We start from the raw sequence: 27290 nt of genomic DNA on the forward strand, positions 1-27290 counted from the left end.
GATATTGCAAATCAAAAAGGCCACATGAGAAGGCAACACAAATTGGTTTGTTTTGGAAAGTATTGATCGGTCAAATAAGGACCTATCCGTAGGTTATTTTAATCTAGCATTTTGAATTGCTCATATTAAATATTTGAATTAATATTTTTATAACAATATTATTAAATTGAACCACAGCCATTCAACTAAACTTTATGATTCTCTAAAATTCGATAAATATTGGACATACAGTATAGTGGTGGAATGTGTTTATACTGTAAAAAATTATATGACAAAAAGTCATAACAAAAAAATGTTTTTATGCTGCTTAAACTACTTTTAATCAGTGAACCAGGTTTCAAATAAATATATGCAAAGTTTAACTTTAACTACATTTTTGAAAAATCAGTTGAGATGACTAGAAAACTTCATTTGATTCAAGTTAACAATTTTAGGCGGCAATATTTTTTATTTACAGTGTCTACTTAGGTACATATTTTAAGTATCTGTACTTTACTGGACTATTTATTTTAGAAAACATAAATTTTTACTTCACTACATTCCACAAAAAACATTGTACTTTTTACTACACCACGTTTGCTGAAATAAAATAAACGTTTATTTCCAACTGGCGGTGATAGAGATATAGATAGTGGTGTTTATTTCCTGAAAAAGCTTCATTTTATTAGTTGGTTTCTTAAACCCATTCACAAATTGTACTGCACAATAAATTTGTAAACAGGACTGTTATTATTACATAATGCACCTATAAAGGCAATAATATTATAAATAATGTTAAGTAAAATGTTTTGGATGATGGCCTGAGAATTTCCATTTTAGTGTAAATTATCAGGCTCAGTCAGATTTGCAAAGAAGAAGTGATGTTGTTTGGATCATTACCACCCCTTACAAATGAGGGATGGAAGTGTGAAGAGTAGAGACAAGTGCAAACCTGTTCTTAGGCTTCTTCTGCTCTAATCTCTTTCCTCAGCGGGCCAGAAAAAGCTTTCTATGTCTTAATTCTCATGTGCCATTGACTACACTCCGCTGTGGAGATATATTATCGGTCTGGGCCCCCCAGAGGGGCTATTTTATTGCTGACACAACGAGCATGCTTTTGATAAGCACAGTGGATAGAACTAATGTGGATGATAAGAGATCAAAACTGTTTTTCCAAACCATTTAGGCAGCGGAGTTCAAGTCTATCATTGAGTATTACTAAAGGCAGCTAAAATGAACCCGCACAAAAAAAGCATAAATTTAAAAGGTTATGTAACTAGGTAAGAAAAAAAAATCACACCTTGGGTAATCAGAAATGCACATGCTTGCTGCTAATCATGGAACAAAAGACGAGGAGTCCGGTCATATTTCAATAATAAAGGATCTAAGGGGAAGACATTATTCTGGTAATAAAAGGCTTTATGGTTGTTCAGTTTATGGACGTGTGTCCGGGCTAGATCTGGATAGGAATATGGAAAACTCCTCCATTAAGCTGCTTTCATCTTCTCCTCTTGCTTTTCACTCACTCCCTGTGTTTGGATCTTTAAAGTCTTCTTGAAGGATTTCTATTCTCTTCCTCTGACTTGTTAAGACCAGAGAATAAAAAAACCCCAATAACAACAGCCCGGCTGTACTGACTTCAAAATATACACAAAGTAATAAGTGAAGTAATAAGTGAAGCATTTTTTCTCTAATGGTGTCGAAGTCTGTCCTGCTTTTGAGCACACTATTTTCAATATTCTTGATACGTCATAGAAGAACAATGAATGATTTTAATACTTCAGATATTCTGATTTCTGGTTTGATTAGACTGTCAACTCCAAAATGTTCCCTGTGAGCCTTGATTGCAACCATTTTGCATAATCACCACTTACGTGCAGCACTTTTCACCACATCATGTACTAGTGCTCATATAGGCAAAAGAAGAGTAATAGAACTGCTAAAGCTTATGAGGAAGACAAAACAAATCTAAATGCTGATCATTACAATAATTCAATAGAGTGCTTTGTTGGAATTAATTGAGTAATTGAAAAATCATCTCCGCCATCTCAAAATTTGATTGCTGCATAAATAATTTTTAGATATATCTTCTGTTTCCTTTTGATTTTCAAGACAAATTGTTGTAATGACAATCTTAAACTTTATGCTGCATCACAGGATCACTGGAAATATGTACTTAAGCCTACATTTTTGTAAAACTGCAAAAACACTTTCTTTAATTGGGATTTTTATGTAAAATGAATGCTACAGTTCAGTGTAACGGCAACAACTTTTATTCATTTTCACACTAATGATAGCTATAGGGACATATTATTAACAAATAAATAATTATTTTCATACAGTTCTTTGCAAAACACCAAATAAATACTGCAAAACATCTTAAAGTTGTCTATGATTTGTAATCAAATACTTTATCTCACCTATCTATCTTCATATGGACAACTTTTCTACCATGGTCAGTTTGCTTGGTAGCTCACCCTGTACGGTGTTGTACTTGATGTAGTGCTCTCGAGTTCAAGTCTGGTGAAGCATGGTTCCACAAAAGACATAAAAGTAATGTGAAATCAAGGTAAAACTATGTGGTTGCAGTGCACTTTTCTCATACATTTGCTTTTGAAAACTATTGGTTGGGTTTAGGGAATAACTTAGGTCTCTAGGGGATCCGTAAAGCAAGTCCTTTCTTTTTGTGGATATGTATCTGAAACATACAGCAAAACGTACCCTAAATAACATATTTCAGTTTTGACAGTGCCATATAGTGAATTTGTCATCAAAAAGATGCAAGAAAATGTATCTAGAGTAATGTCCAACCATTGTCAATGGATGTTGGATGGATCTGTTTATCCGTGGCAGAGTCGCAAATTTAACCAAAGAAACATATTTGACATTTTACTGAAATGTAGTCTTAGCACGTATGAGCCTCCAACGAGCCTTGTCTGTTAAAATGCCTGACATCTTCATTCATTCATTCATTTTCTTTTTGGCTTAGTCCCTTTATTAATCTGGGGTCGCCACAGCAGAATGAACTGCCAACTTATCCAGCACATGTTTTACGCAGCGGATGCCCTTCCAGCTGCAACCCATCTCTGGGAAACATCCGTTCACACTCATACACTACGGCCAATTTAGCCTACCCAATTCACCTGTACTGCATGTCTTTGGACTTGTGGAGAAACCGGAGCACCTGGAGGAAACCCACGTGAACGCGGGGAGAACATGCAAACTTCAGACAGAAATGCCAACTGACCCAGCTGAGGCTTGAACCAGCGACCTTCTTGCTGTGAGGCGACAGCACTACCTACTGCGTCACTGCATCGCCTTCTTCACATACCTAATGTTTCGCAGTGTGACTAGTGCTCAACAGATTAACAATGCATTATGAAATCAGAGGATGTTTTCATAATAACAGCATTGTTGTGAATATTGCACAGAATAAATATCACACATGCATTTGATATGAAATGACTTTTAAATTCTCAAGCAGCACTGTTTTTTATATATAAAGCTTGCTTTCACACTTGTCTTTATTTGAATCCTATATTTAAATGAAGGTTAAAGTCAAATGTGAAATGCTCTGCAATGTCATCAAACGTGTATGCTATCGTTGTTGTCATCAGTCAGAAAAACGTAAAATATTCACAGCCATGGATGGGTTTATGCTTAAAGGCCTTAAGCAAATTCCAGGTGTGGGGGCCTCAATATAATGTGTCTCATTACTTTTGTAATTCAAAAAATAATTAGAACAAAAATTACGAAGGTGTGCAGCATAAGGTTTGGTATAGAATAAGACAAATACAAAAAAAACTCAAACGTATACTGTGAAAAGCTGAGTGTCTGTCATGTGTCACACAACAGATACTCATGAATGATGTAAACAGTATACAGCTCAATCGTTAATTTAAAACAGTGGATTATATATAGCCATATTTTGTTACTAACAGTTTTTGCACTTCTGTTATTTTGTGAACAACATTGTTCTTAATAACACATATCTTGAGGAAATCCCATGATTACAAACATTGTTGCAGTTTTAATTGTTTAGCGAAGGAACTTAAAAGACTCAGATGATGAATGACAAAAATTATAAAATAATAATAATAATATATTGAGCACAGTTTTGCTCCAACCCTAATTGAACACAGCTGATCCAATCAAGGTGCTCAAGACTACTACAGACTATTAAATAGGTGTGAGTAGGAGGTGGTTGGCGCCAAAATCTGCAGAGCTGTGGCCCTCCAGGAATTGAGTTTGAGATCACTTGCATAGAGTAAAGGGAGTCATTAGGGACTACTCTCTGGTATTTTATGTATGGCATCATTTTCAGCATAAAACATGCTACCAAATATTATTGTTTTTAAAAATAAGTTAAATTAATGTGAACATATGTCAACAAAAGCAGAATTTATTAATAACCTCAGGTCTAACCACCGTTTATGCAACTTCATTATTATACAATAACTAAAATATATTTTAGTATATAACTGTCTGTCCCATTTTAAATCCCTTCACTCCTATGAAACATACAAGGTAATAATAATAATAATGATAACAAAAGGTGCAAATCCAGATGTTGAATGGAATGAATGTTAATATGCAGCTTACATGCGGGAAAATACCAAGCTCCATTTAACTCCAGTTGTGAAGAACTGAAATGCTCAACAAACAAATCAAAGTTAACAACTATTTTGCTGTCCTTAAAGAATGAGCTTTGGCCAAATCCCCCGTGGACTGCTTAAAAAGAGATTAGAATTCAAATAATTTGGGGTTAATTTGAAGTCCGGCCTACCGGAAGAAGAACTGTCAAGAGATTGAAGTAAACAGCCGCTTGTGACTTTATGAAGAGGACTCAACTCCAAATATAGTTCGTGTACAGCATATTTATCGCGTTTAGATGAATTAAAGTTGTAGCTGATTAATTTAACGTACTGTATGCTACTATTTTAAGTATTCAGCTTACAAAATATTTGGGAAAAACGTTTTGTCACCGAAAGAAAATGCCAAAAATTGTTGGTCAACTGGCCTGAATTGAAAACTATGGCCTATTTTGTTATACAGCAAAGAGGAAGGAGGAAGTGCTGAAGACTAGTTAAACAACAATATCTTCTGGTCCAGGGTTTGAAATGACGGATTCAAATGCTTTATTGAATGAATGATGAGGATGTGGGAGCCTCTTGTGGTTAAAATGCGCAACTTGTAAAATGTGTAAAAGGTCTTTGTTCTTTTGCATTTTTAAAGGGATAGTTCACCCAAAAACAAACATTTTCTCACCCTTTACCCCAGTCCTCCTTAATTTTTTAATGTCTTCCGTTGAACACAAAAACTATATTCTGAAGAATACTGTAAAAATATGCAATTGACATCCATAGTAGGAACCAAAATAATATACTATGGAAGTTAATGGCTGTTTCCCCAAATTATTCAGTATAACTTCTTTGTGGAAAATAGTAAATGATGACAGAATGTTATTTTTAGGATGAACTATCCATTTACATTCCAGAAACAAGTTACCTTTAGGAAAATTAACCATGGATTTACTACAAATAATTAACAAAGAGAACTATTGTAGTTAAACCATGGTAACCACAATGTACAAAGCTTTATTTGCGACATAGTTTAACCATGGTATTTGTAGTAAAACTGTGGCACAACAGAAACAAGAGATATTTCACTTGAGTGGAATTGACATTTGTTTTCTGCTTTTCAATAAGAAACGACCAAAAATAATAAAATCATTTTAATAATGACAAAGTATTTCCAAACAGATTCCCATAATGCTTCATTACACCTCATATTAAATATTTTTTCTATTTATAGCATTATTTCAGTTTAGTTTAAGCTTAACCATGGCTAAACAATGATGTAAAAAAAATGTACATCATTAGAAAACAAAATAAATCATCAATGCACTTGTCTGGGGAATTAGTTATTTGCTTAACAACTAATGATCTTTATGTTTCGGTCCTGTAAACAATCATTTACCTAAAGTTTTTGGAAATCTTAAAACACTAAAATTGATTTTAGACTAATTTAAATTCTGATTTGCCACATACAGCACCACAGAGTGGGACCTCCACTAATATTGGCACCCTTGGTAAATATACGGAAAAATTGAAGTGAAAATCTTTTGCTTACAATATTATTTTAAAAAATCTGAAGATGTTTAATCTGGCAACCCAGAATTCACCCATTGTGTTGAATTACTAAATTTGGCCTGCATGGTTCATGACTGAACAACTTTCTATTTCTCATCACCCAGGTGTAATAAAAAAGTAAAATATGAGTAAATATACTTTTTTTGCACAAAAAAATAAAATAAACACGTTCTTTTAACTGCCAAGGGTGCCAATATTAATGAAGGACACTATACAAAGTCTCATAATCAGACACTACCCTTGACAGTTGTCCATCATCAGTCGTGCTCATCTGGGAAGGCTGTGGTGGTGCATAGTGTTTTCTCCATCAGTGGGAGGGTCTTCAGTGTGTGGAGGGGAGGAGCTTAGTCTTGGTGGGTGGGGCTTGCGCGTTAAGCTGCCTGGATATATTGGACAGGACAGGGGTGGACTGAAAGTCCCGTGAGGTGTCGGTGGAGGAGACGGGCACAGGAGTGCGTGGGTATCTTCTTCCTGAATGCATATAAGCATCTGGAGATTGCGAGGAAGGAGGAGCCATGCTGGGGTAACAAGGTGGACTGAGAGGATCAATAGGGTTGATGTAATTACCAGAAGACTCATCCGTTCCCTCGGGGAAAACCTGGAAATAATAAGAAAAAAAATCAAACAACAACAGTCATATAATAATCATCATCATTATAATTAAAGATGTCTTACCGTTTCATTGAGAACATACAATCCACCTGGATTCCGGCGATTATGGTAATTTCTAGCAGGCACAATATCAACTACTGTAAAAAGAGTTTTAAATTAAAATCCACATGTAACCATTAAATAATTGATTAATATTTGTTTTGAACAGATGGTTAAATTAAAATGTAAAACCACACTAATTTTTGTATTGATATGAAAGTGTCTTTGAGCTTATACTGACATCTAGTGGGGTGGATGCAGCATAACACAAAAATAAGGTCTTTATCGATATCCTATGAAGAGTTCAGATGCAAGAACCTTTAAATGCTGTCTAAAATGCCGTCCTAAAATTAGCATTTTTATCAGCCTCCTATGTTTATGTTCAGTTATTTCACTTTAAAAGTAATGAAAAGAACCTATTCGTCACTATAAAAATAAAATTACTTCTATATGAGTCCACACACAGGAGTCAGAGAAAAATGTCAATTTTAGAGGAAAATATCAAATGACATTTAGAGGTTTTTGCATCTAAACTCTTCATATATCTTTATCATCAGTGATGAAAAATTACAACAAAAAATGACAACTGTGAAATAAAAAAGGAAATTATATTATATTATATTATATTATATTATATTATATTATATTATATTATATTATATTATATTATATTATTCATTCAATTCCCTTCAGCTCCTGTTATTCATCAGGGGTTGCCACAGCAGAATGAACCGCCAACTTATCCAGTATACAGTATGTTTTTTACACAGAGGATGCCCTTCCAGCTGCAACCTGGTACTGGGAAACATCCATACACAGTCTTTCACACACATACACTACGGCCAATTTAATTTATTCAATTCACCTATGGTGCATGTATTTGGACTTTTGAGGAAACCGGAGCACCCGGAGGAAACCCACGCTAACACGTGGAGAACATGCAAACTCCACAAAGAAATGTCCACTGAACCAGCCGGGACTTGAACCAGCAACCTTCTTGCTGTGAGGCAACAGTGCTAACCACTGAGCCACTGTGTCGCCTATATTATATTATATTATATTATATTATATTATATTATATTATATTATATTATATTATATTATATTATATTATTTATATTATTTATATTATATTATATTATATTATATATATTATTTATATTATTTTATATTTATTATATTATATTATATTATATTATACTATTTTTATATTATATTATATTAATTATATTATATTATATTATTTATATTATATTATATTATATTATATTATATTATATTTATATTATTGTATATTATATTATATTATATTATATTATATTATATTATTATATTATTTATATTATATTATATTATATTATATTATATTATATTATATTATATTATTTTATATTATATTATTTTATATTATATTATATTATATTATATTATATTATACTATATTATATTATATTATATTATATTATATTATATTATATATTTAAATAAAATGACATTGGGATATTTTATTATTAAAACAAGGGGATTTTAAAAGGTTAATGAGGGGAAAATGTAATTGTATTTTATTTTATTCCAAAGCATTACAGTAAACAGTTTGCACCTATTTTTATTCTGAAATGTATTAATACAGTAAACCATTACACATTAAAAGATCAAATAAAATAAACCAAAGACAGTTTCAATCATAAGCATTACCCTCATGACTGCCGTTGCTCTGCTCGGCTACACTTTGTCTGGCAAGCTGTTCCCTTTTTCTGAAGATAAAAAACAACATAACTTAATTAACAACACATCAAACGCAACAATAGAATATTTCATAATATTAATATATAATATAATATTAATCTAGTCCACTAACACAATCCTAAATATGTAAAAGCTGAGTTCTCTCATCAGTCGCTTTGCTCTTTGTTTTCCGTCTGATCTGTGCACCTTTAACCTCCTAACATTTGAAGCACAAAGGCTTTCCTCAGAAGAACAGTACAAGTGTCTGTGATTTATTGTGTCTTGCTTTACAGCTATCAAAGAGACTGGTTAAATACAATAGGGCTGGTACTTTTTGGAGGGTTTCCAGCAGGCGCACACAGTCACCAGGGTGATGAGTAAGAAAATGCCTCCCGTCGAGAGGATGATATAGAGAGAACTCCGTCCTGCACAAATTAAAAGGAGAATACAGGGTGACATAGTATTTCTTTCCTCTCCAAAAACACAAACAGTGCTCTGAAGGACTAAACCGCTCTTTAGGGCCAAATCAAGGAGAACTCAACTGGAAGATTGATTGCACAGGTTGCCAGGAATACCAAGTGCAGGAATGAATGGGGAGGTTTTGGGGGAGTTTAAACGGTAGACTGTGAGGGGAATGCTGATCCCGCTGGGCTCAGAAATGAGTGGAGAAGTGGATGAGAGGATCAGAAACAATCTGCACCTTCATCAGTTCTTTTCATAAACATTCACAGCTGGACAGAATTCTTTAAACAAAGACAAAAGTTAACTTAAATCACCCTTATGTTGTTCTAAACCTGCATTTAGTAGTTCCTTTTTTATTTTCTGGGAGATTTTTCCTTAGGGCTGCACAATATATTGTTTCAGCATTGATATTGCAATGTGATCATTCACAATAGTCACATCACAGGATATATGCAGTGAGTTAGTATTATAATTTATCATTTGCATGTGTTTTTGATGACTGTGATTGTATAATGATTTTAAAAGCATCCAGGTATAAGAAATTGTACCATTTGTGACCTTAACTATGATTAATTTATTGAACTATTTTTATTTTTATCATTAATTCCTGTGTTTGAATTCTGTTAGACTCGGGAAATGATAAAAAACTTTATTTCAATTGTATCCTTTTCTTGATTGTATTTATAGATTGTTATGCATGAAAATACTCACAACATATGCAAATACAGAAATGCACCGCAAAATTCACAGACCACATCGAAAATGTGTCGGGGACCACGAAAAGTTTATAGATTGTTTATTAGATATTCATTCATTCATATTCTTTTGGGCTTAGTCCCTTTATTAATCCGGGGTCGCCACAGCGGAATGAACCGCCAACTTATCCAGCACATGTTTTACGCAGCGGATGCCCTTCCAGCTGCAACCCATCATTGGGAAACATCCACACACACTCACCCCACACCCATACACTATGGACAATTTAGTTACCCAATTCACCTGTATCGCATGTCTTTGGACTGTGGGGGACACCGGAGCACCCAGAGGAAACCCACGCAAATGCAGGGAGAACATGCAAACTCCACACAGAAACACCAACCAACCCAGCTGAGGCTCGAACTAGTGACCTTCTTGCTGTGAGGCGACAGCACAATCTACTGCACCACTGCCACTGCCCCTTTATTCAATTTTTTGAGATGCAAATACAGTAGTAAACATTGATTCATCAATCTCTGACTAAACACGTGCATAAAAATACTCACAACACATGCAAATAGAGAAACACACAACAAAAGTGTGTCAGGAGACCCCAGAAATTGTATAGAATTGTTTATTAGATTTTATGGAGATGCACTCCCATTGTATTCATATAGCAATGTATATCGCAAAATAAAAACTACTACAGACAGTTGTGCTTTTACTTTATATTTAGAAATTTTCTTATTTACTGTAACAGTTCTTTTTTTATTATTTAATTGGAATTAAATAAGAATATTAACTAACCAATAAATACAATTTTATTTCAGTTAGATTAGCCACGGAAATTGTTTATTAATTGGCATAAATTTAAATGAACTGACACAAAATTTTTATTAAAAGTCTTGTTTGTATGTTTATGCTAAGATATGAAAAATAGCCAAATATGATTAGCACAGCCTTATTATTTCAGCTTTATTTGAATTATATTTTGGATGTTTGTTTAATTTATTATATATATTTTTTCTTTTATACATTTTCAAGCTCAATTTCCAAAGGAATTACAAAAAAACAACAGGTTGCAGACTGAATTTAAGCATGAAATTTGTCAAAAAACTTAAATATCAATACAACTCTAAACAGGCAATAGCCTAGCGGTTAACATGCCGACAAATGGTGCGGTAGCATTTCAGGATGTCCTGAGTTCGACTCCTGGCTTGAGAAGATTTCCTGCCCCTACCCATCTCTCCCACTTCGCTTCCTGTCTAATTACTGTCCTATCTAAAAATGGCCAAAAAATAAATCTTTAAAAAAAAAGAAAGAAAAAAAAAACAGTCGAAAGGCAATCGAAAAATGTGGAAAAAGTATTTAAAAACCTTTATTCACTTGGCAAATCCTAAAAAAAAATCCACGCAAAGAACAGGTATCCTGATGCCTAGGTTTTTAAAGGATTAGATTTTTCGAGTGACTGTTTTTTGCAGTTTATTTTGTTGAATCTCTAACTCAAAGAGCACCGACACATTATTTAATCAAGCCCATTTTTTGTTGGTTTTTTTTTTTTAACTATGTTCAACTTTTAAAACTTTTTTACAGTATACTAAAATGACTTGTAACAGTTTACTTTCAGTTGATAATAACAAAACTTCTGAGTTTGACATCTGTTGTTTTTATAGCAGATATTATTGCTGTCTATGGAAAAAGATCTTCCCCTTATATTCAGAAGCACTTTAAGAGGATTAAATAACAGAAAGATCTCTTCAAACCTCTAAACCCTTTGTTACACAAAAATTTTTTTTTGTTATGTGCACAATATTTACATTGTTACAATTACATTTAACTAAATTGTTAACATTCCCCATTTTCCCTCACAAATCTTTCCATGATAACTGCAAATCACCTTTCATGGCTTTTTTTTATTGTTTTTTCATCTTCAGAAGTGTGGTTCATGTGTAAATGTGGAGTTTCATCACCTACTGTAGACAGTGAGTTTGACTGGCATGCTCTTCATGCTGCTGATGGGGTTCTCCACCCTACAGCTGTATACATCATCATCTGACATCATCACGCGCGAGATGGTCAGCACCTTCTGGTCATGTGACAACAGCAGACGAGAGTCATTGGTCAGAGATTTGCCACCCTTCAGCCAGCTATAGGTGGGTTTGGTGCCGCTTTCATGAGTGCAGTTGAGTATGAAGAACTCAGTCAGCTCCAGGACGGACGAAGCCACCATGTGAATAAATGGTCTGGACACTGGAACTGAAAGAACAGTATGACATAGACAAAGAAAAACAGTAGCAGTTTTTTTTGTATGCTTCACTTAATAAGGCCTCATAACAAAAGAGCATCAAATCATGCTAACCAAGGTCAGAAATGAAGCAGAACACGGAGCAATATGGCACCAAATGTAACAGTTATGCAGTAACACATCAAAAAGAGTGCCATTTTTCTGAACATCAGCACATTGGTTGATGTCAATAAGCATTTGCTTTGTTTAAACCAATTTATAGTTCACAAACAACGCAGTTAAACCATTGTGCATTCCTACATGTTTGTTTTACATACTTGCTTATGTTTGTTTATATAACTACTATTTTCACTTCATTTTTGCATCTCGTTTAAATACACTATTAACAGCAGCTACGCTAATTATTTCCTTTATTCTTTATTTCCACCTGGGGATACTCATCCCGAGGCCCCTAATTATGCAGCGCCATTTATGCGATCCAAGACCTGTGAAGAATTTATGCCAAGGGATCCATAATCCTGGACTAGGCCGTATCCTGAGCTGATGCTGTGGTGGTCATGGAGGAGCAGAGTATGAGACCATAGTGACAGACGAGTCTCCGCATTGATCCTGTGAGCCAGCCTGATGGACATCCAGTGTTCTCCAGCCACTGGCGCCTAGACTGTAGCTCTGCACAAGACGTTTCGCTTGAGGAGAAATGGTTGTGCCAAAGTGAGCCTGCTTTCTCTCGATGTTCTTTTTTGCTTCACTTCGTCAATTCGTGAAGTTTGTTCCTCTCCACTGTCACCACTGGCCTGCTTAGTTGGGATTTGTGGAGGTGCACATTGATGAATTTGCTCTTCAGAGTTTGGACTTTAGCAGTGAAAATGAAACCACACTGAACTGAACTGAACTTCAACTCTGAAAACTGGACTGACACAGTTTCAGTTTACTAGAACTTCAATGTTAAGCTGCTTTGACACAACCTACATTGTAAAAGCGCTACAGAAATAAACATGAATTGAATTGAACTCTGAACTAGGGCTGCACGATTCTGGCAAAAATGTGAATCAGAATTTTATTTTTTTGCTTTGCGCACATCTGGTCTTGTTGATATGATTATACACGTGACTACCGGGACATGTTAATACTCGCAGCTGTCAATCAATTCGGTGGGCGGGGGGACCGCACTCCTATGTAAAGTTGCGGTCGATCTGAAAACTGCTTTAATTGGTCCACCGTTTTTATGTTGTTAAATTTGAAAAAAAAAAAGGACTGGGTGTGTTTATATCACCCCAATATGACCCCAGCAAGCAATAGCCATCATTTCACCGGCTAGGTGAAGTATAGATCAGATCTAGCCCGGCTACGTGTAACCCAATTTTAGCCAGAATAACCTTAAATTTGGTTGCATGTTGTTTTTTTGCTAAATAAAGCTTATATATGTATGATACTCTATCATGTAAGAAAAGTCACTAACGTTTATGAGGTTCCTGCATGTAATAGACGTAGTTTCAGTTTCTCGGTGAAGTATAGACCCAATCTAGTCCGGCTATGTGTAACCCATCTCTAGCCCAAAAAACCTTAAATTTGCTTACCTGTCTTTTTTTGGCAAAATACCCTGTGATATGTATGATATTCCTTCAAGTAAGTAAAGTCAATCGCATATAAGGTGTTTGGGCTTTTAAAAATATATGCTATTTTCATAGTCTGAGCGTAGCCTTGAATTAGCTCGTCATCCATAGCCTAAACTGATTCACTGTATTTGGCCATGCAGCGTGTACATCAAGCACGCATTATCAGTAAGTGTTAAGGTGTAATTTCGTGACATGTTCTATTTGTAGCCATAATTTAGCTTTGAATTAGCTGGGATTTACCCACCTCGCAAAATTGACATAAAAAATTAATTGTAGACTTACTGCCTTTTTATTTTTAATTAAAAACGAATATGGCATAATATATCTTATTTTATAATATATTACATATATCTTACGGTAAAACAAGCCAGTTAAGAAAAATCAATGCAGTTCCGTACTCCACACGATAGATGGCGGTATTGCACATTTGTCAAGTCGGCTCGGGTGAAATGGACCAACAAATCAAGAGTAAGAAGCTGTTGTGGTTTTAAATTTGTAGCGCTAAGGATTGCGAGCGCGAGTGGCCTGCAAGGTAAGTGTAATCTACTTTAATATAGTGGTGGGCAAAGCGAGGCTTCATGAAACACTAAAGTAGTTGAAGCAAATGTGTCGAAGATTCGAAATGTTTCGAAACCCCACTCTACGGTGACACCTAGTGGTCATTTTTTATGTATTACACTGGAACAGCTTCAGCAAAGAACAATAGGCCAATTTCACACTTCCGCACTTGTAACTTCCGGTTATGGCTGCCCCTGGGTAAACTTACTTCCGGTAAAAAAAATGGCAGCACAGTCGAGGAGTAAGGCGTTCTGTTGTGTACCAAAGTGCAGCAATTCAAAACAAAAACAACCGTATTTGAGTTTTCACGAGTTTCCAACAAATGACCTTCAAAGGCAAAAGTAGGTACATGCTATTAGACGAGATGAAGGGCCGACGTTTGCTATTCGAAGAGCAAGTACATTAGTCTGCAGTCAACACTTCACTGCTGCTGACTTCATGCAGGGTAGTTGTCGTCTGAAAGCTGGAGTTATTCCAAGTCGCTTTCAGTGGAACAACTTTCATGTACCGCCACAAAAGCAGTCTGCTTTTGAGAGGTCAAGTGCTCGTCTTGAAGTAGATGTGCGTGCCCCGAAGGCTGTGGATCTGCAGTGTAACAAGGGTTCGGAAGTTATCGTCAAGGACCATGACTGCGCTGCACACCCCCCTCCTGGTAAGTATTTGTATTTAAGTGTAGATGCAAAAATATACACACTAGGGCTGCACGATTATCTCGATTAGGGTTGGGGTCAATTCATGAAGTACAATTCACAAAAAATCCTCATGTAATGACGTAATCACAGCCGCGAAGTCACACGTGAGCTGTTGCACTGTTAACCTTAGAGAGGACGCGCGTGCGTGCAGTAAACAGAACCTGTAAATTCAGGGAATAACAGGCAGTAGCTTTAAAATAATGCTGTTTGTTGCACAAGGCGACAATTTTGCTCCTTAATCAGGAGCCGCGAAGGTAGTAGTAATGATTTGCATGTAATGTTTTGTTTCTCACAGTTAGGGCACGCCACATAACATGGTATATCAAGCTGCCATAAAAATAAATTTAAGTCATTAACCATATAATTAATCAACTATACAGTTCTTAATTATAAATGAGCACTGATTTGATTTCAACTTAATGAACGTTGTATTTTTAAAGCTGCTTTATAGAAGAACTAAGTTGTTTGCAACTCTAAATTCTAAATTAGTATAGCTAATTCAAAACTTACCCAGATATCCATGAATAAATTCTTCAACAAAGAATTTATAACTCTTCTTCAGTTTCGACCCCGTGGTTGAAGAGTTTTCTGCAACAATTCGATTAATGTCCTCGAACTTTATTTGCGGCAGAGTGGAGAGAGATGTTGTAAAAAAATCTTTCCATGTTTTCTCAGCACATAAAGCGCTCGTTGTCACTGAAGCGGAAGTAAAATTACACAGTGGCGACGGGCTTCTGGTTCTTGTGAAATTGGCCTATTGAGCAGATTGAGGTATTAAACCCCACTTTGTAAGAATGAACCCTAAGTAAGTGATATAGTGTAGTGGTTAGGGTTCTTGACTACCATGCGGGGATTGTTGGTTCAAATTCAGGCTGATATAGCTGATTTGAAATGCTTTAATATCAGTTTGAGATTCTTTGTTCGTGCATCGTTCTGTTTCAACATTGGTCTGACATCTGAATAAACACTTTGTGAATAAATATAGCTTGTTTTGTTCATAAAACAGGGCTGTTGATAGATCATATACAGTTGTGGACAGAAGTTGACAAGAATTATTTATGTTATTCATTAAATTTCCCATTTACTGTATTTTATGAACGTCTACCCCAACCCTAAACCCAACCATCACAGTACTGTAAAAATATTAAATATTGTTTTACAGTTAAAAAATGATGCTCTAAATTGATAGCGTATCTGCAGCTGTATCCTATCTAGAGTACACCATAACAGTAACATGATATAAATGCATAAAATCATGATTTTGGAGTATTTGTACAAGTCGGGAATCGAACCCAAAAGTCTATTGACGGTTGTAACAACGCACAGGGACGGCCCACTAGGCCATACGTGACAGAAATTTTCAACTGACCCTGTCAGTCAAATGCAGATTCTCCAGGTCTCGAAACGCTTCTGAACTGATCAATGCTTTGAATCGCTTTAGTCACGTGACCAGGTGTTTCGAAACACTTTAGTCACGTGACCTGGGTGTTTCGGACCATGCTTCGGTACAGTGTTTCGAAACACTTGCGCTTCGGGATCTCGACACTGTGTCGAAACGTCAGTTTCACGTCAGCCATCCCCACATTTTGGGTAATTATACATTATAAATACAGTATGTGACACTTTTAACGCCATTTAAAGGTGTCAATGTTGTTGTGAAGACTTCTGCGGCTGCTTTTTCTTCTCTCCTGATCTTGAAAATATAATTGGCTGAATCGTAGAAAAAGCTGAATTACGATCGTGTTTAGGGTCGAATCGAGATCGTGATCTTTTTCCGATTAATCGTGCAGCCCTACTCTGAACAACATAATGTTTATTACTGAAACAATCTGCGTTTCTGAACTAATAATTTTAAAGAATTAACTGTATTCATGAAAACAATTGATGCTTCTGAATTCTCATGCTGTCTGTGAGGACAATACATAATAATTTAATCTTACTGACCATTAAAAAGTACACTCTAAGTAGTATGAATATGTGAATGAAATTTGGATGTTTTGTGTACAAACGCCATCACTCTAAAAATACATGGATAAGCAGAAATGACCAAAACACTGTAATGTGCATTCATTGCACATTCATTTATTAAGGGCCAAACAGCAAAGCTGCAAAGGCACCTATTGTTTCCGTTTGCGTTCCTATTATTATTAGGGTCCAAGCACCGCAGGTGTGTAGGCACCTATTGTTTTCGCTAGCGTTCTTACTTTTATTATTATTATTATTTAGTTTCCGTTTGTTCTTCTGCCGGATTTGAATGGCAGCCCATATAACCGTATGCAAGAAAGTTGTAGAATTTGGCACAATGATAGAGGGCAGTGTCAACATGAACCACAGCAAACCTGAAGTCTCTAACTCAAACTCTCTAGCACCACCACTTGTCCCAAGTTTTACTAATGTTTATTGTTATAACTTTTTAACCGAAAGTGCTACAATCAAAATTCTTTTTTCCAACCCAAGTGGGCCTCACATGGGCCAATCCAGGGGAGCAGCAAATGGGCCAATCCAAGTGGGCACCAAATGGGCCAACCTATAAGGGTCCCAAATGGGCCAACCCAGGTGGAAACCAAAGGTCCAGACCAGAAAATGCTGAAAAATGTTGTTTATTGGTTCAACTGCAATCATGCAGAGGTACAAGGACAGTTTTGTGTGCCAGATAATCAAATATGGCTTCCGCATACTTAGCTTCATAATAGCTCAACACAGATAGGGCTTGATTAACGTCTACTAATCAGCTGCACAATTTAAATGGAAACACTCAGGGAAATAAAGGGAAATGGGCAAGCCAAGTTGGACTCAAAACACTAAACAGTCCCACATGGGTTAAACACAGGGTAGACATGGACAAACAAAATCAATTCAATATAGATTGCCTATGAGGGTCACAAATAGATAATAATTTTATTTCTTTAGAGTTGATAAACACATGTAGGACATACTTGGTACAATGGCGGCAAACTCTGTTGCTTCAATTTAAATATTTATTATGTGGAACTCAGGTGTGTGGGACCTGGTGGGTCCCACATGGCAAAGCCAGATGGGTCCAACATGGTTAACCCAGGTAACCAGCTATTGAGTACCTGACAAATCAGATTGAACAAACCATTAAATCAATAAAGTAAAATGACAGATAATACTGGAAATAGAAAAGCCTTTGGGAAAAATGCAAAAATGCAAGTCATTATGTTTTTAGTTATTTACATTCAGATGGGCCAACCCAGCCGGGTGCCACATGGGTGAACCCAGATGGGCCCCAGATGGGCCAACCCAGATGGGCCAAGAGTAACAATTTTAAAGTTTTTGCTGTTACTGGCAAAATCATTTATTGTGCTGACTCGAAAAAACAGAGGATTGGACAAATGAAGTTTAGTTTTGATGTAACCAGCCATTTATTTGTGCAATAACAACAAATTAACCCAGGTAACCAGCTATTGAGTACCTAACAATCAGAATGAATAAACTCCACGTGGACCAACCTAGGTGGGCCCGAGGTGGGCCAACCCAGGTGTGTCCCAGATGGGCTAACCCAGGTAGGGCACACATGGGCCAACCCAAGCGGGCCCCAGATGGGCCAACCCAGGTGGGCCTGAGGTGAGCCAACACAGGCGGGTTCCAGATGGGCCAGCCCAGGTAGGGCCCACATGGGCCAACCCAAGTGGGTGAACCCAGATGGGTCCCACGTGGACCAAGCCATGCGGGCCCCAGATGGGCCAAGATACCAATTTTAAATAAAGTGACAGCTGGTACTGGAAATATGTTGCATGATTAAAGTCAACAAATCTACTGCACATTTGAAATAGAAAACCCTTCGGCAATAATGCAAAAATACAAGTGACTATATTTTTAGTTTTTTTTACTCGGGTGGGCCAACCCACGTGGGCCTGAGGTGGGCGAACCAAGTTACAATTTTCAAGGTTTTGCTTTTACTGGCAAAATCATTCATTGTTGCTGACCCAAAAAACAAGATCAGACAAATGAAGTTTAGTTTTGAAATAACCAGCCATTTATTTGTGCAATAACACATAATTGTGTCCTAATTTAGTTACTTAATTTAGTTTAACTATCATAAAATAGATTATTAATTCAGTGAGAGTTTTGTTTGCACAAAGAGTCTTGACAGCATCCTCTTCTCCACAAAGGATCTGATTTCACCCATATCACCACATCTGGAAAAACATCCCAGCAAGCAATAACTGTCATTTCACCATCTGGGTGAAGTACAGACCACATCTACTCTGGCTGTGTAACCCGAATAACCTTAAATTTGGTTGCATGTTGTTGTTTTTTTAAATTTTTTTTTTGCAAAATAAAGCTTTTGATATGTATAATATTCCATCATGTAAGCAAAGTCAATAATGTTTATGAGGCACCTGCATGTAATAGCCATAGTTTCACTTTCTCAGTGAAGTATAGACCCAATTTAGTTATTATTCTTCCGTTTCTGTTTGTTCTTCCGCCAGATTTGAATGGAAGCCCATATAACTGTAGGTGGGAAAGTTGTATAATTTGGCACAATAATAGAGGGCAGAAATCCGACCCCATCAGGATGTACTACATTTACCACGTTGTTACTGTCGTGATGCAATCCACCATTGTTATTTGCGTTGCTTGCTGTACTGCATTTGCAAATCCCTCTCATAGCTTCATGGATTAATAAAGTAAATACTCTATGTCAGATGCACACATTAGAATCTTAGTGGTTGTGCAGCTTTATGAATACTATGAATTTACAATGTATTACTCCTATTTGCACAATGACTTTGCGAAGTATGTAGGCATTTAATGAAGTATTTGATTTAAGGTGTACAAGAGTCACTTGCTTTTTTGTCTTTAGAATGAATCAGCCGTTTTGATTGATAAATAAGTCATAAAAACTCCTTTCAAGGCTTTATTCAAGCACTGTTTAATAAATGAGTAAGCAAGCTAAGTATGAATATGTAACACATATTCAGCAAAATTCTCTTGCATGGATTTATATTTATTATTTATGACCAGCTGGTTCTGAACAGAAATACTCAAGCTGTTGAGGTATGTTGTCACAAAAGTGTGTTAAGTTAACTGTACTCTGACTTTGCATTCTTAATTTATGATTACATGGTATGTGGTGCACTAAATATATTTCCTGATGTGAATGTGGTATATGACGTTGTTGTATATACAGTTTCACTGATGTCCTTCTGCGGTTCTGCTTTATATTTTCCTGTGATATATAAAGAAAGTCCTGTCCAAGGAAAAACAGTTCGACTTAAAGGGATAGTTCACCCAAAAATGAAAATAATCAATCCTTATTTACTCATTTTTTACTTGTTACAAACCTGTTTGAGCTCTTTTGTTGTTGTGTTGAACACAAAGTAAGATATTTTGAAATGTGTTAGAGACCTGTAACCATTGACTTCCATAGTATTTATCTTTCTTACTGTGAATGTCAACGGGTTTCAACATTCTTCAAAATATCTTCTTTTGTGTTCAACAATAACAAACTCAAAGTGGTATAAGTGATGGGTGAGTAAATGATGGAAGAATTTTCATGTTTGGATGAACTATCCCTTTAATCACAGTATAATACTGTATATAGTTTATATTTTATAGTAATAGCAGTCAAATGTTATCTTATGACGAGGATAAATGAAAATACATGTGTCTTACCATCCACAGTGAGGTTGACGTGCCTCTCTCCAGTGAAGGTGTCATCAGTGATGGAGATCTCCACTTCATAGGAGCCCTCATCAGACAGCCGCAGGTTATGCAGGAGCAGGGAGCCGTTCTCATACAGGAGGATTCGGCCACGGTATTCGGGTCTCAAGTTCCCAATGATGTCAGTTCCAATAGACTGGACCACAGTGACGGGTTTGTCCCTCTTCAGCTGCCATTTAATGACAGGTTGGTCTAAACTGGTGCTGGTGTAGGTCACCCGAGAGAAGAGCCGAGCCCCCTAGTGTTCCTCGTACTACAGGGAGACGGGGCTGCTGATGTTCACTCCACCTACATTTAATACAGATAGCAAAATTAATAATGACATATACAGTGAAACACAATCTTTTGGGGGAATGTGCCACAAAAACATCTTTGATATACAGTATACCACTACAACTAGGTTGCATTCCAACTTTTCATAAACGAGTTTAGAATCATTTGACGTGATGGAGTAATGAATAATAATTTGGGAGTAATTTACTTCAAACACACATAATCAGTACTTGATACAACCTTAGTATGCATGCTATATCATTAGAGACCACTGGTTTTAATTAGTTTGCTTGTATATGTTTTTTTTTTTTTTAACTCAAACATATGTGTTTGTGTGTGTGTGTGTGTGTGTGTGTGTGTATAAGGACTATTCTGTCGCAAAATGCAGCGAAAAGTCCTACATGGTGGCAATAGTTTACTCAAGGAGTTTAGATGTCTGTATTGCACTTCAAATATGTAGGAAACTTCCACCTGTCTTAATTCGATTAGGGTTTATTTCCAATATGACTTTACTCGGATTAAGGTAATCAAAAATCCCTGTTTACACGGTAGACTCTTAATCAGAGGATTAACAGTATCTAATACAATTTGAGTATATAAACATACTGACTCATATGAATGACAAAAGACTATGTTTCAGCTAAAATTTTCCTTTAATGTTCTTCCGTAAATTTTTTTTTTGTCTAGTTCTTCATTGTCTTGGAGAGAGAGTAGACTGACAGCAATTATTTATTTTTTGGTGAACGATCTCTTTAAATTAGTGGTAAATATTAATGGTAATACTAACATTCATGGTAACAACATTCTTAAAATACACAAAAGTGTTGTACTAAAATGTTAAATTGATGTAAAATTTAATAATTGAAAACCTTCATATAATAAATATCTATTTAAAAAAAAACTATTTGGACACTCAATAAAATTGTACACCTTTATTACTTTATTACTACCTCTATTACTTTAGTAATATTTACTAATATTATAACTACACTGTTGTCACAATAACTAGCAATCTAGGCCTTGCAGATCGTTGGAAGATATGCACCAGGACTACAATTCTGCCACTGAACTGCACTATATTCCCCACCAGGCACCTCACTCACACACCAGTTCCAGATCAGCCCTGATTACTTACACAGAGGTGTAGATCATAAAGACTCATCACATGGACTCATGGACTATATACAGTTGAAGTTAGAATTATTAACTCCCTATAGATTTTTTTCTTCTTTTTTAAATATTTCCTAAATGATGTTTAACAGAGCAAGGAAATTTTTACAGTATGTTTGATAATATTTTTTCGTCTGGAGAAAGTCTTATTCGTTTTATTTCGGCTACAATAAAAGCAGTTTTAAATTTTTTTAAAAACCATATTAGGGTCAAAATTATTAGCCCCTTTAAGCTATATATTTTTTCGATAGTCTACAAAAAAAAAAATCGTTATACAATAACTTATCTAATTACCCTATCCCGCCTAGTAAACCTAATAATCTAGTTTAGCCTTTAAATGTCACTTTAAGCTTTATGGAGGTGTCTTGAAAAATATCTAGTCAACTATTATTTACTGTCATCATGGCAAAGATCAGTTATTAGAAATGAGTTATTAAAACTATCAATTAAACAGAAATTGGGGAAAAAAATAAACAGGGGGTTAATAATTCTGACTTCAACTGTATAAATCTAACATTCACACACAGAGTGCTGAGTCTTGTTTGACTGTAACTTTACAAAGCGTTTGCCTAGTCTAGTCGTGTCTAGTCATTTCTAGTCATGTCTAGCCTAGCCTTGCCGTGTTTCCTGACCTTTGTTTTGTTTATTGTTTATTCTGTTCGCCACCTGCACCAATCTCTTTGCCTGTGACCATGACTACTCGGTAATAGTAATTAGGATAACCCTCATGATATCATTAGGTACTGTTTGACCATTGCCTGCCTGACTATGCTGTAAATAATCTGCATTTAGACACTTACCTCTGTTGTCACCCCGACTACTTGTTACAGCTGTAAAAAATGCTGGGTTTCACACAATTCCTTCATGTCGTTCCAACACATTTTTTTTAACTATTTTAAGCGGATTGAACATAAAAGAGTTAAGTTGTTCCACAAAATATTTTTTTTTCGAGTGTATATAAAAAAAACTTCCTAAAAGAGTATCACATTAATAAAACAAATAATAAAACATCTTATTTTTCAGTCAGGTTTTACAGTTTTACAGTAAGGAACTGCTTACATATATACATAGCTTAAGATCTCCAGCGAGCTACCTGCTGGTAAACAGCTTTGTGCTTATTGCTTCTGAGTGAGCCAACATGTCCTTGCTGTCTTTGCCAGGGCAGTGCGAGTCAGCATGGCATAGCTCAATCGCTGTGGCAACAGTTCTCAGTGCTGAGGGTTTGCCAGGATGAGCTAACAAAGCTGTGGATTGTAGACTCACTTTCCTCCAATCAGAGGCTGCGGTGCCAGAGACATGCTCTTTTGTGGATGGGGGATGCAGACAGTGAGGCCCAGTGATTCTGCTAATCAAAGCCCTCCGAGGAAGACTGGGCTTTAGTTACGACATGTTCTTGCATTTACACTATTCCTTGGCACATTGCTACCTGCTTTTAGGAAAAATGAGATGAAACTCATGCCAAAAAAGGGTTTTCTTGTTTGAAAAGTGTTTTATTTTTTAAGTCAAAACTCAAATGGATTTGTGGAAATGATTCAAAGTGTTGTATTCTTCAGGCCAGTAGTTGGCGATGTTACTTAGTAAAGAATCAATACGAGTCTGTAAACATTTATGCTGTGTCCCAATTCGCATACTATCCGCCCTAAATAGTATTTGCAAATAGAATTAGTATGTCCCAATACGTAGTATGTTGAAATGAGTATACCAAAGATTCCTGGATGGGAAAATTCAAAATGTAGAATCAACTCTAATCGCTGATAGAGCGCACGATACATTGTGCGTTGGACATAAATTTGATTAGAACTACAAATGCGGGTGAAAAGTGTAAATAAACTACAAAGATGGTGGACGAGCGTGACCAACCGTCAAGTAGAGAGGCTTTGGTAAAGATGTTTTTATGACTGTTAATTAATATATAGCCCACTGGAAAATATTTAAAATGCATTTTCTGTGTTATATTTCATCTGAAACAATAATACTGAACTTATATAAAGATAAATTTGGATATTAACATCTGAATGCATAATTACCCAAAGACCTGAGGAGATTTCTCTGCATAAGAGACTCGTGAATGGGAAATTAACCTGCTTCTGAATCTCCAATACGATAGGAAATTAAATATGAAAGAAATGTGGATGATGTGTAGATGATTGACAGAGCTCATAACTATGCAACAAGGAAGTGGTAGGTCCCAGAGCTTGCATACTTTTCTGTTACACACTCAAGTGTATATATTTTTCCTTCACAAAAAAGTACATACTTTTAGGGCATAGTATAAGTATGCGAATTGGGACGCAGCATTGGTCTTGTATTCTGCCATTTTTGTTTTGGTTGGCAACACATAATATCCATCCACATGGCATAAACATGTCACTAAGTAGTTCACATGGACATGATACACTCTAAATGCTGGGTGGTCATAACTAGGACAGTTTGGGAATTATTTTGGGAGTATCGTAACTAAAAACTTAATATATGAAATAAAAAATAATAGCTTTTTAACTTTTGTTTAATTTTTATAATGCAAATCCATCTAGATTCACTTATTTGGTAAACAAAACAAGTCTATGATATATCTCTACTAAAAGACAGAAAATATTATTGCCCAAACTGTATTAAAATAAATCAAATGAACACTTTCATATTAGTCAATAGTATTACTGAAATTTATAAAAAAAAAAAAAAACGAATAGATATAAATTTACACACCCAAGTAAATAAACAGACTCAATGATGGGCTAAAATCTGCGTATTTCTGTGCGCGCAGATTCCACGTGGGCCTAGTCATAACCTAATATTTGGTCAAATATGGGCACATCTAATGTTGGGTTAATTTTTTCTTCAATTTAACTTTAATTACACATTTTAACCCAATGGTTGGGTTTGTCCATATTTGACCCAATTTTGGATTACAACAACCCTAATTTTTAAAAAATGTATGATTAAAAAACAAAAAAACATTTTGAACCCCATTTTCAAAAGTTTGTTTTCAGGCCCCCAAAATAAATGAACTGCCAAGACGCAAGAAAACTTTTGTTTTTTCATTGAAATTGGTGAATAAAAAGTAAATAATTGCCAGATATTTTGTTGCAATTGCAAGTTATAGGTTCTTTTCTCAAAATTGTAACTTGTGTCAAAATTTTAAGTTATAATTCTAAAAAAAACTGAATTCAGAACTTAAAAATTAACATATAGTTACATTTGTCTGAAACTATTTACTCTAGAAAAACTCTAAAAAATGTAAAAAAAAAAAAACCTTTCATAATTATATTAACTTATTTTATAAATGTATCTCAAAACACATTTGGCATTTATATCCAAAGCAATTTATATGGGACTAAAACCAAACATTTGATCAGTTCTTGCACTTCCCATGACACAATGCTATACTTTGAACTATACTTGGAACTACAAACAAGAAAGAATTTATGTAAAATAAAGATCATTCCACGTGTCTTTTAACTTTCTTATTCTTGCAGTCCTACCTCTCCCACAATGCTTCTAAAAAACGAAAGCATTCAAAAACAACTTTCATCGGATGTCCTAATTAAACTTGACTGATCGCTCTATTTGTGATATGTGTCAATCGGCCACCCACAAACAAAACACGTTGAAAAGTAAAACTGACAACAGCGCACATTTTTTCTTGTCTTCTCCTTTGGAAAGTTTTCCCTCAACATGCACAGTCGAAAAAGTCATGATGTTGTCTTACCTGCCAAGGAAAAGATGAAAAGCCACAGGAGAAGAAAGAGTGAAGGAACGGCTGTCTCTTTGCATGATGCCTCCCGCTCTGCCTTCATCTTGAGAGCAGAGATGGGTTTCTCTCCCACACAATCAGCATGATTTGTCCACTCAGGGCACGTCTCTGAGAATGCAGACGGGACAGTGGCGGCTCTGAACCCCGCTCTAAGGACCCCAGCCTGAACAACAGCCCTATGTGCGATCATGTGTGTGTGTGCTTTGCTGGCTTTATAAGGTTCTCTCCACAGTGATTATTTTCAGGGCCCCTTTGTGTGTGGGCATTTGTGCATGTGTGTGCTCGTCTCCTCAGTAAAGGCACTGGGATGTGTCAGATGGTTGTTTTGTAGTTATAGCCGTTGCATGGCAGATCTGACTTGTCACACATGACAAAATTCTGTGTTAAAACATATTTATGTGACAAAATACATCAACAGTGTCGTTTAAAAGAAAGAGGTCGTAACATATTATGTGAAAATAACTGAAACTGGGGCACCAGAGGATTTTAAATTCTGGGGACCCCAGGTGGCCAGGAGGACAAGTGTAAACATCAACAGAGAATATAAGAGAATAAACTATATTAATGGACAGAGGGACGGATGTACAGATAAATGGATGAAGCGGTGAGTGGGTGGGAGTTTGTGTCGAATGTATAAACATTTAATGGATGGATGAATCAAGGGTTGGTTGGACAGATAGATGGATAGATAAATGGATGAGTGAATTAGTGAGTGGGTAGCTGGATGGATGGACGTACAGACATGGAAGGGCAACGATTTGGATGGATGGGTGGATGTCCAAACATATTTGATGAATGGATGAGTCAAGGGTTGGGTGACAGAAAGATGAATGGACAGATGGATATATAAATGAATGAGTTAGTGAGTGGGTGGTTGAATGGACAGGTGGAAGGAGGAATGGATGGATTGAATGAATGGACAGACATGTAGGGCAGAGGCTTGGGTGGAAGGATGGATGTACAAATATATTTGGTGGGTAGATGATTCAAGGGTTGGGTGGACAGAAAGATGGATGGACAGAGGGATAAATGAATGGATGTACAGACATAGAAGGGTAGAGGTTTGTGTGAATGGATGAATGTAAAAACATTTAATGTATGGATAGATCGGGGGTTTGTTGGACAGATGGATGGATAGATGAATGGATGAGTGAGTTAGTGAGTGGGTAATTGGATGGAGGGATGGTCGGACGTACAGACATGAAAGCACCCTAACTAATTTGGTGCCCTAGGCAAGATTTCAGGTGGCGACCCGTCACATTACAGTGAATTCCACTGCTAGTGTACATATTCTCATAAGAATTTCATTAGCTTTGTCTTGGACATTCTTTTATTTAAATAAAGCAATTGTACATTCAAAATACTTAGAAAGAGGTTTTTGCAACTGTGTGACTAAGAAACCTCAGCAGCACATCTGAAGACAGAAGACGAATCCCGGTTGTTAACATGCACGTCGAAAAATAGACAGCACTTAAGCATTGTGAAACCTGCGTAAGTGTCGGCACAGTGAGTTTTGCAAGTCTAAATTTTAAACAATATGAATGATGATAATCTTATTTTAACTAAACATGCTACGAAGCAGAAAGGAGGGATAAAAAGTCAGGGAGGGTGGATTAGGCGTAAAAA

The 27290-nt window shown here is 36.0% G+C and overlaps 1 protein-coding gene across 1 annotated transcript; it reads right to left on the reverse strand.

Moving 5' to 3' along the window:
* Positions 1–5714: 5714 nt before the first annotated feature.
* On the reverse strand, positions 5715–25900 carry hepacama (hepatic and glial cell adhesion molecule a). Its single transcript, XM_056474524.1, is given in 10 exon segments — positions 5715–6575; positions 6577–6729; positions 6807–6880; positions 8478–8536; positions 8839–8932; positions 11640–11921; positions 20420–20684; positions 20686–20730; positions 20733–20761; positions 25620–25900. Coding segments are annotated over 10 exon segments (1413 nt in total). The 5' UTR covers positions 25855–25900; the 3' UTR covers positions 5715–6398.
* Between the last annotated feature and the right edge of the window lie 1390 nt (positions 25901–27290).

This window comes from Danio aesculapii, chromosome 15 (genome assembly GCF_903798145.1).
Source record: "Danio aesculapii chromosome 15, fDanAes4.1, whole genome shotgun sequence".
NCBI lineage: Eukaryota > Metazoa > Chordata > Actinopteri > Cypriniformes > Danionidae > Danio > Danio aesculapii.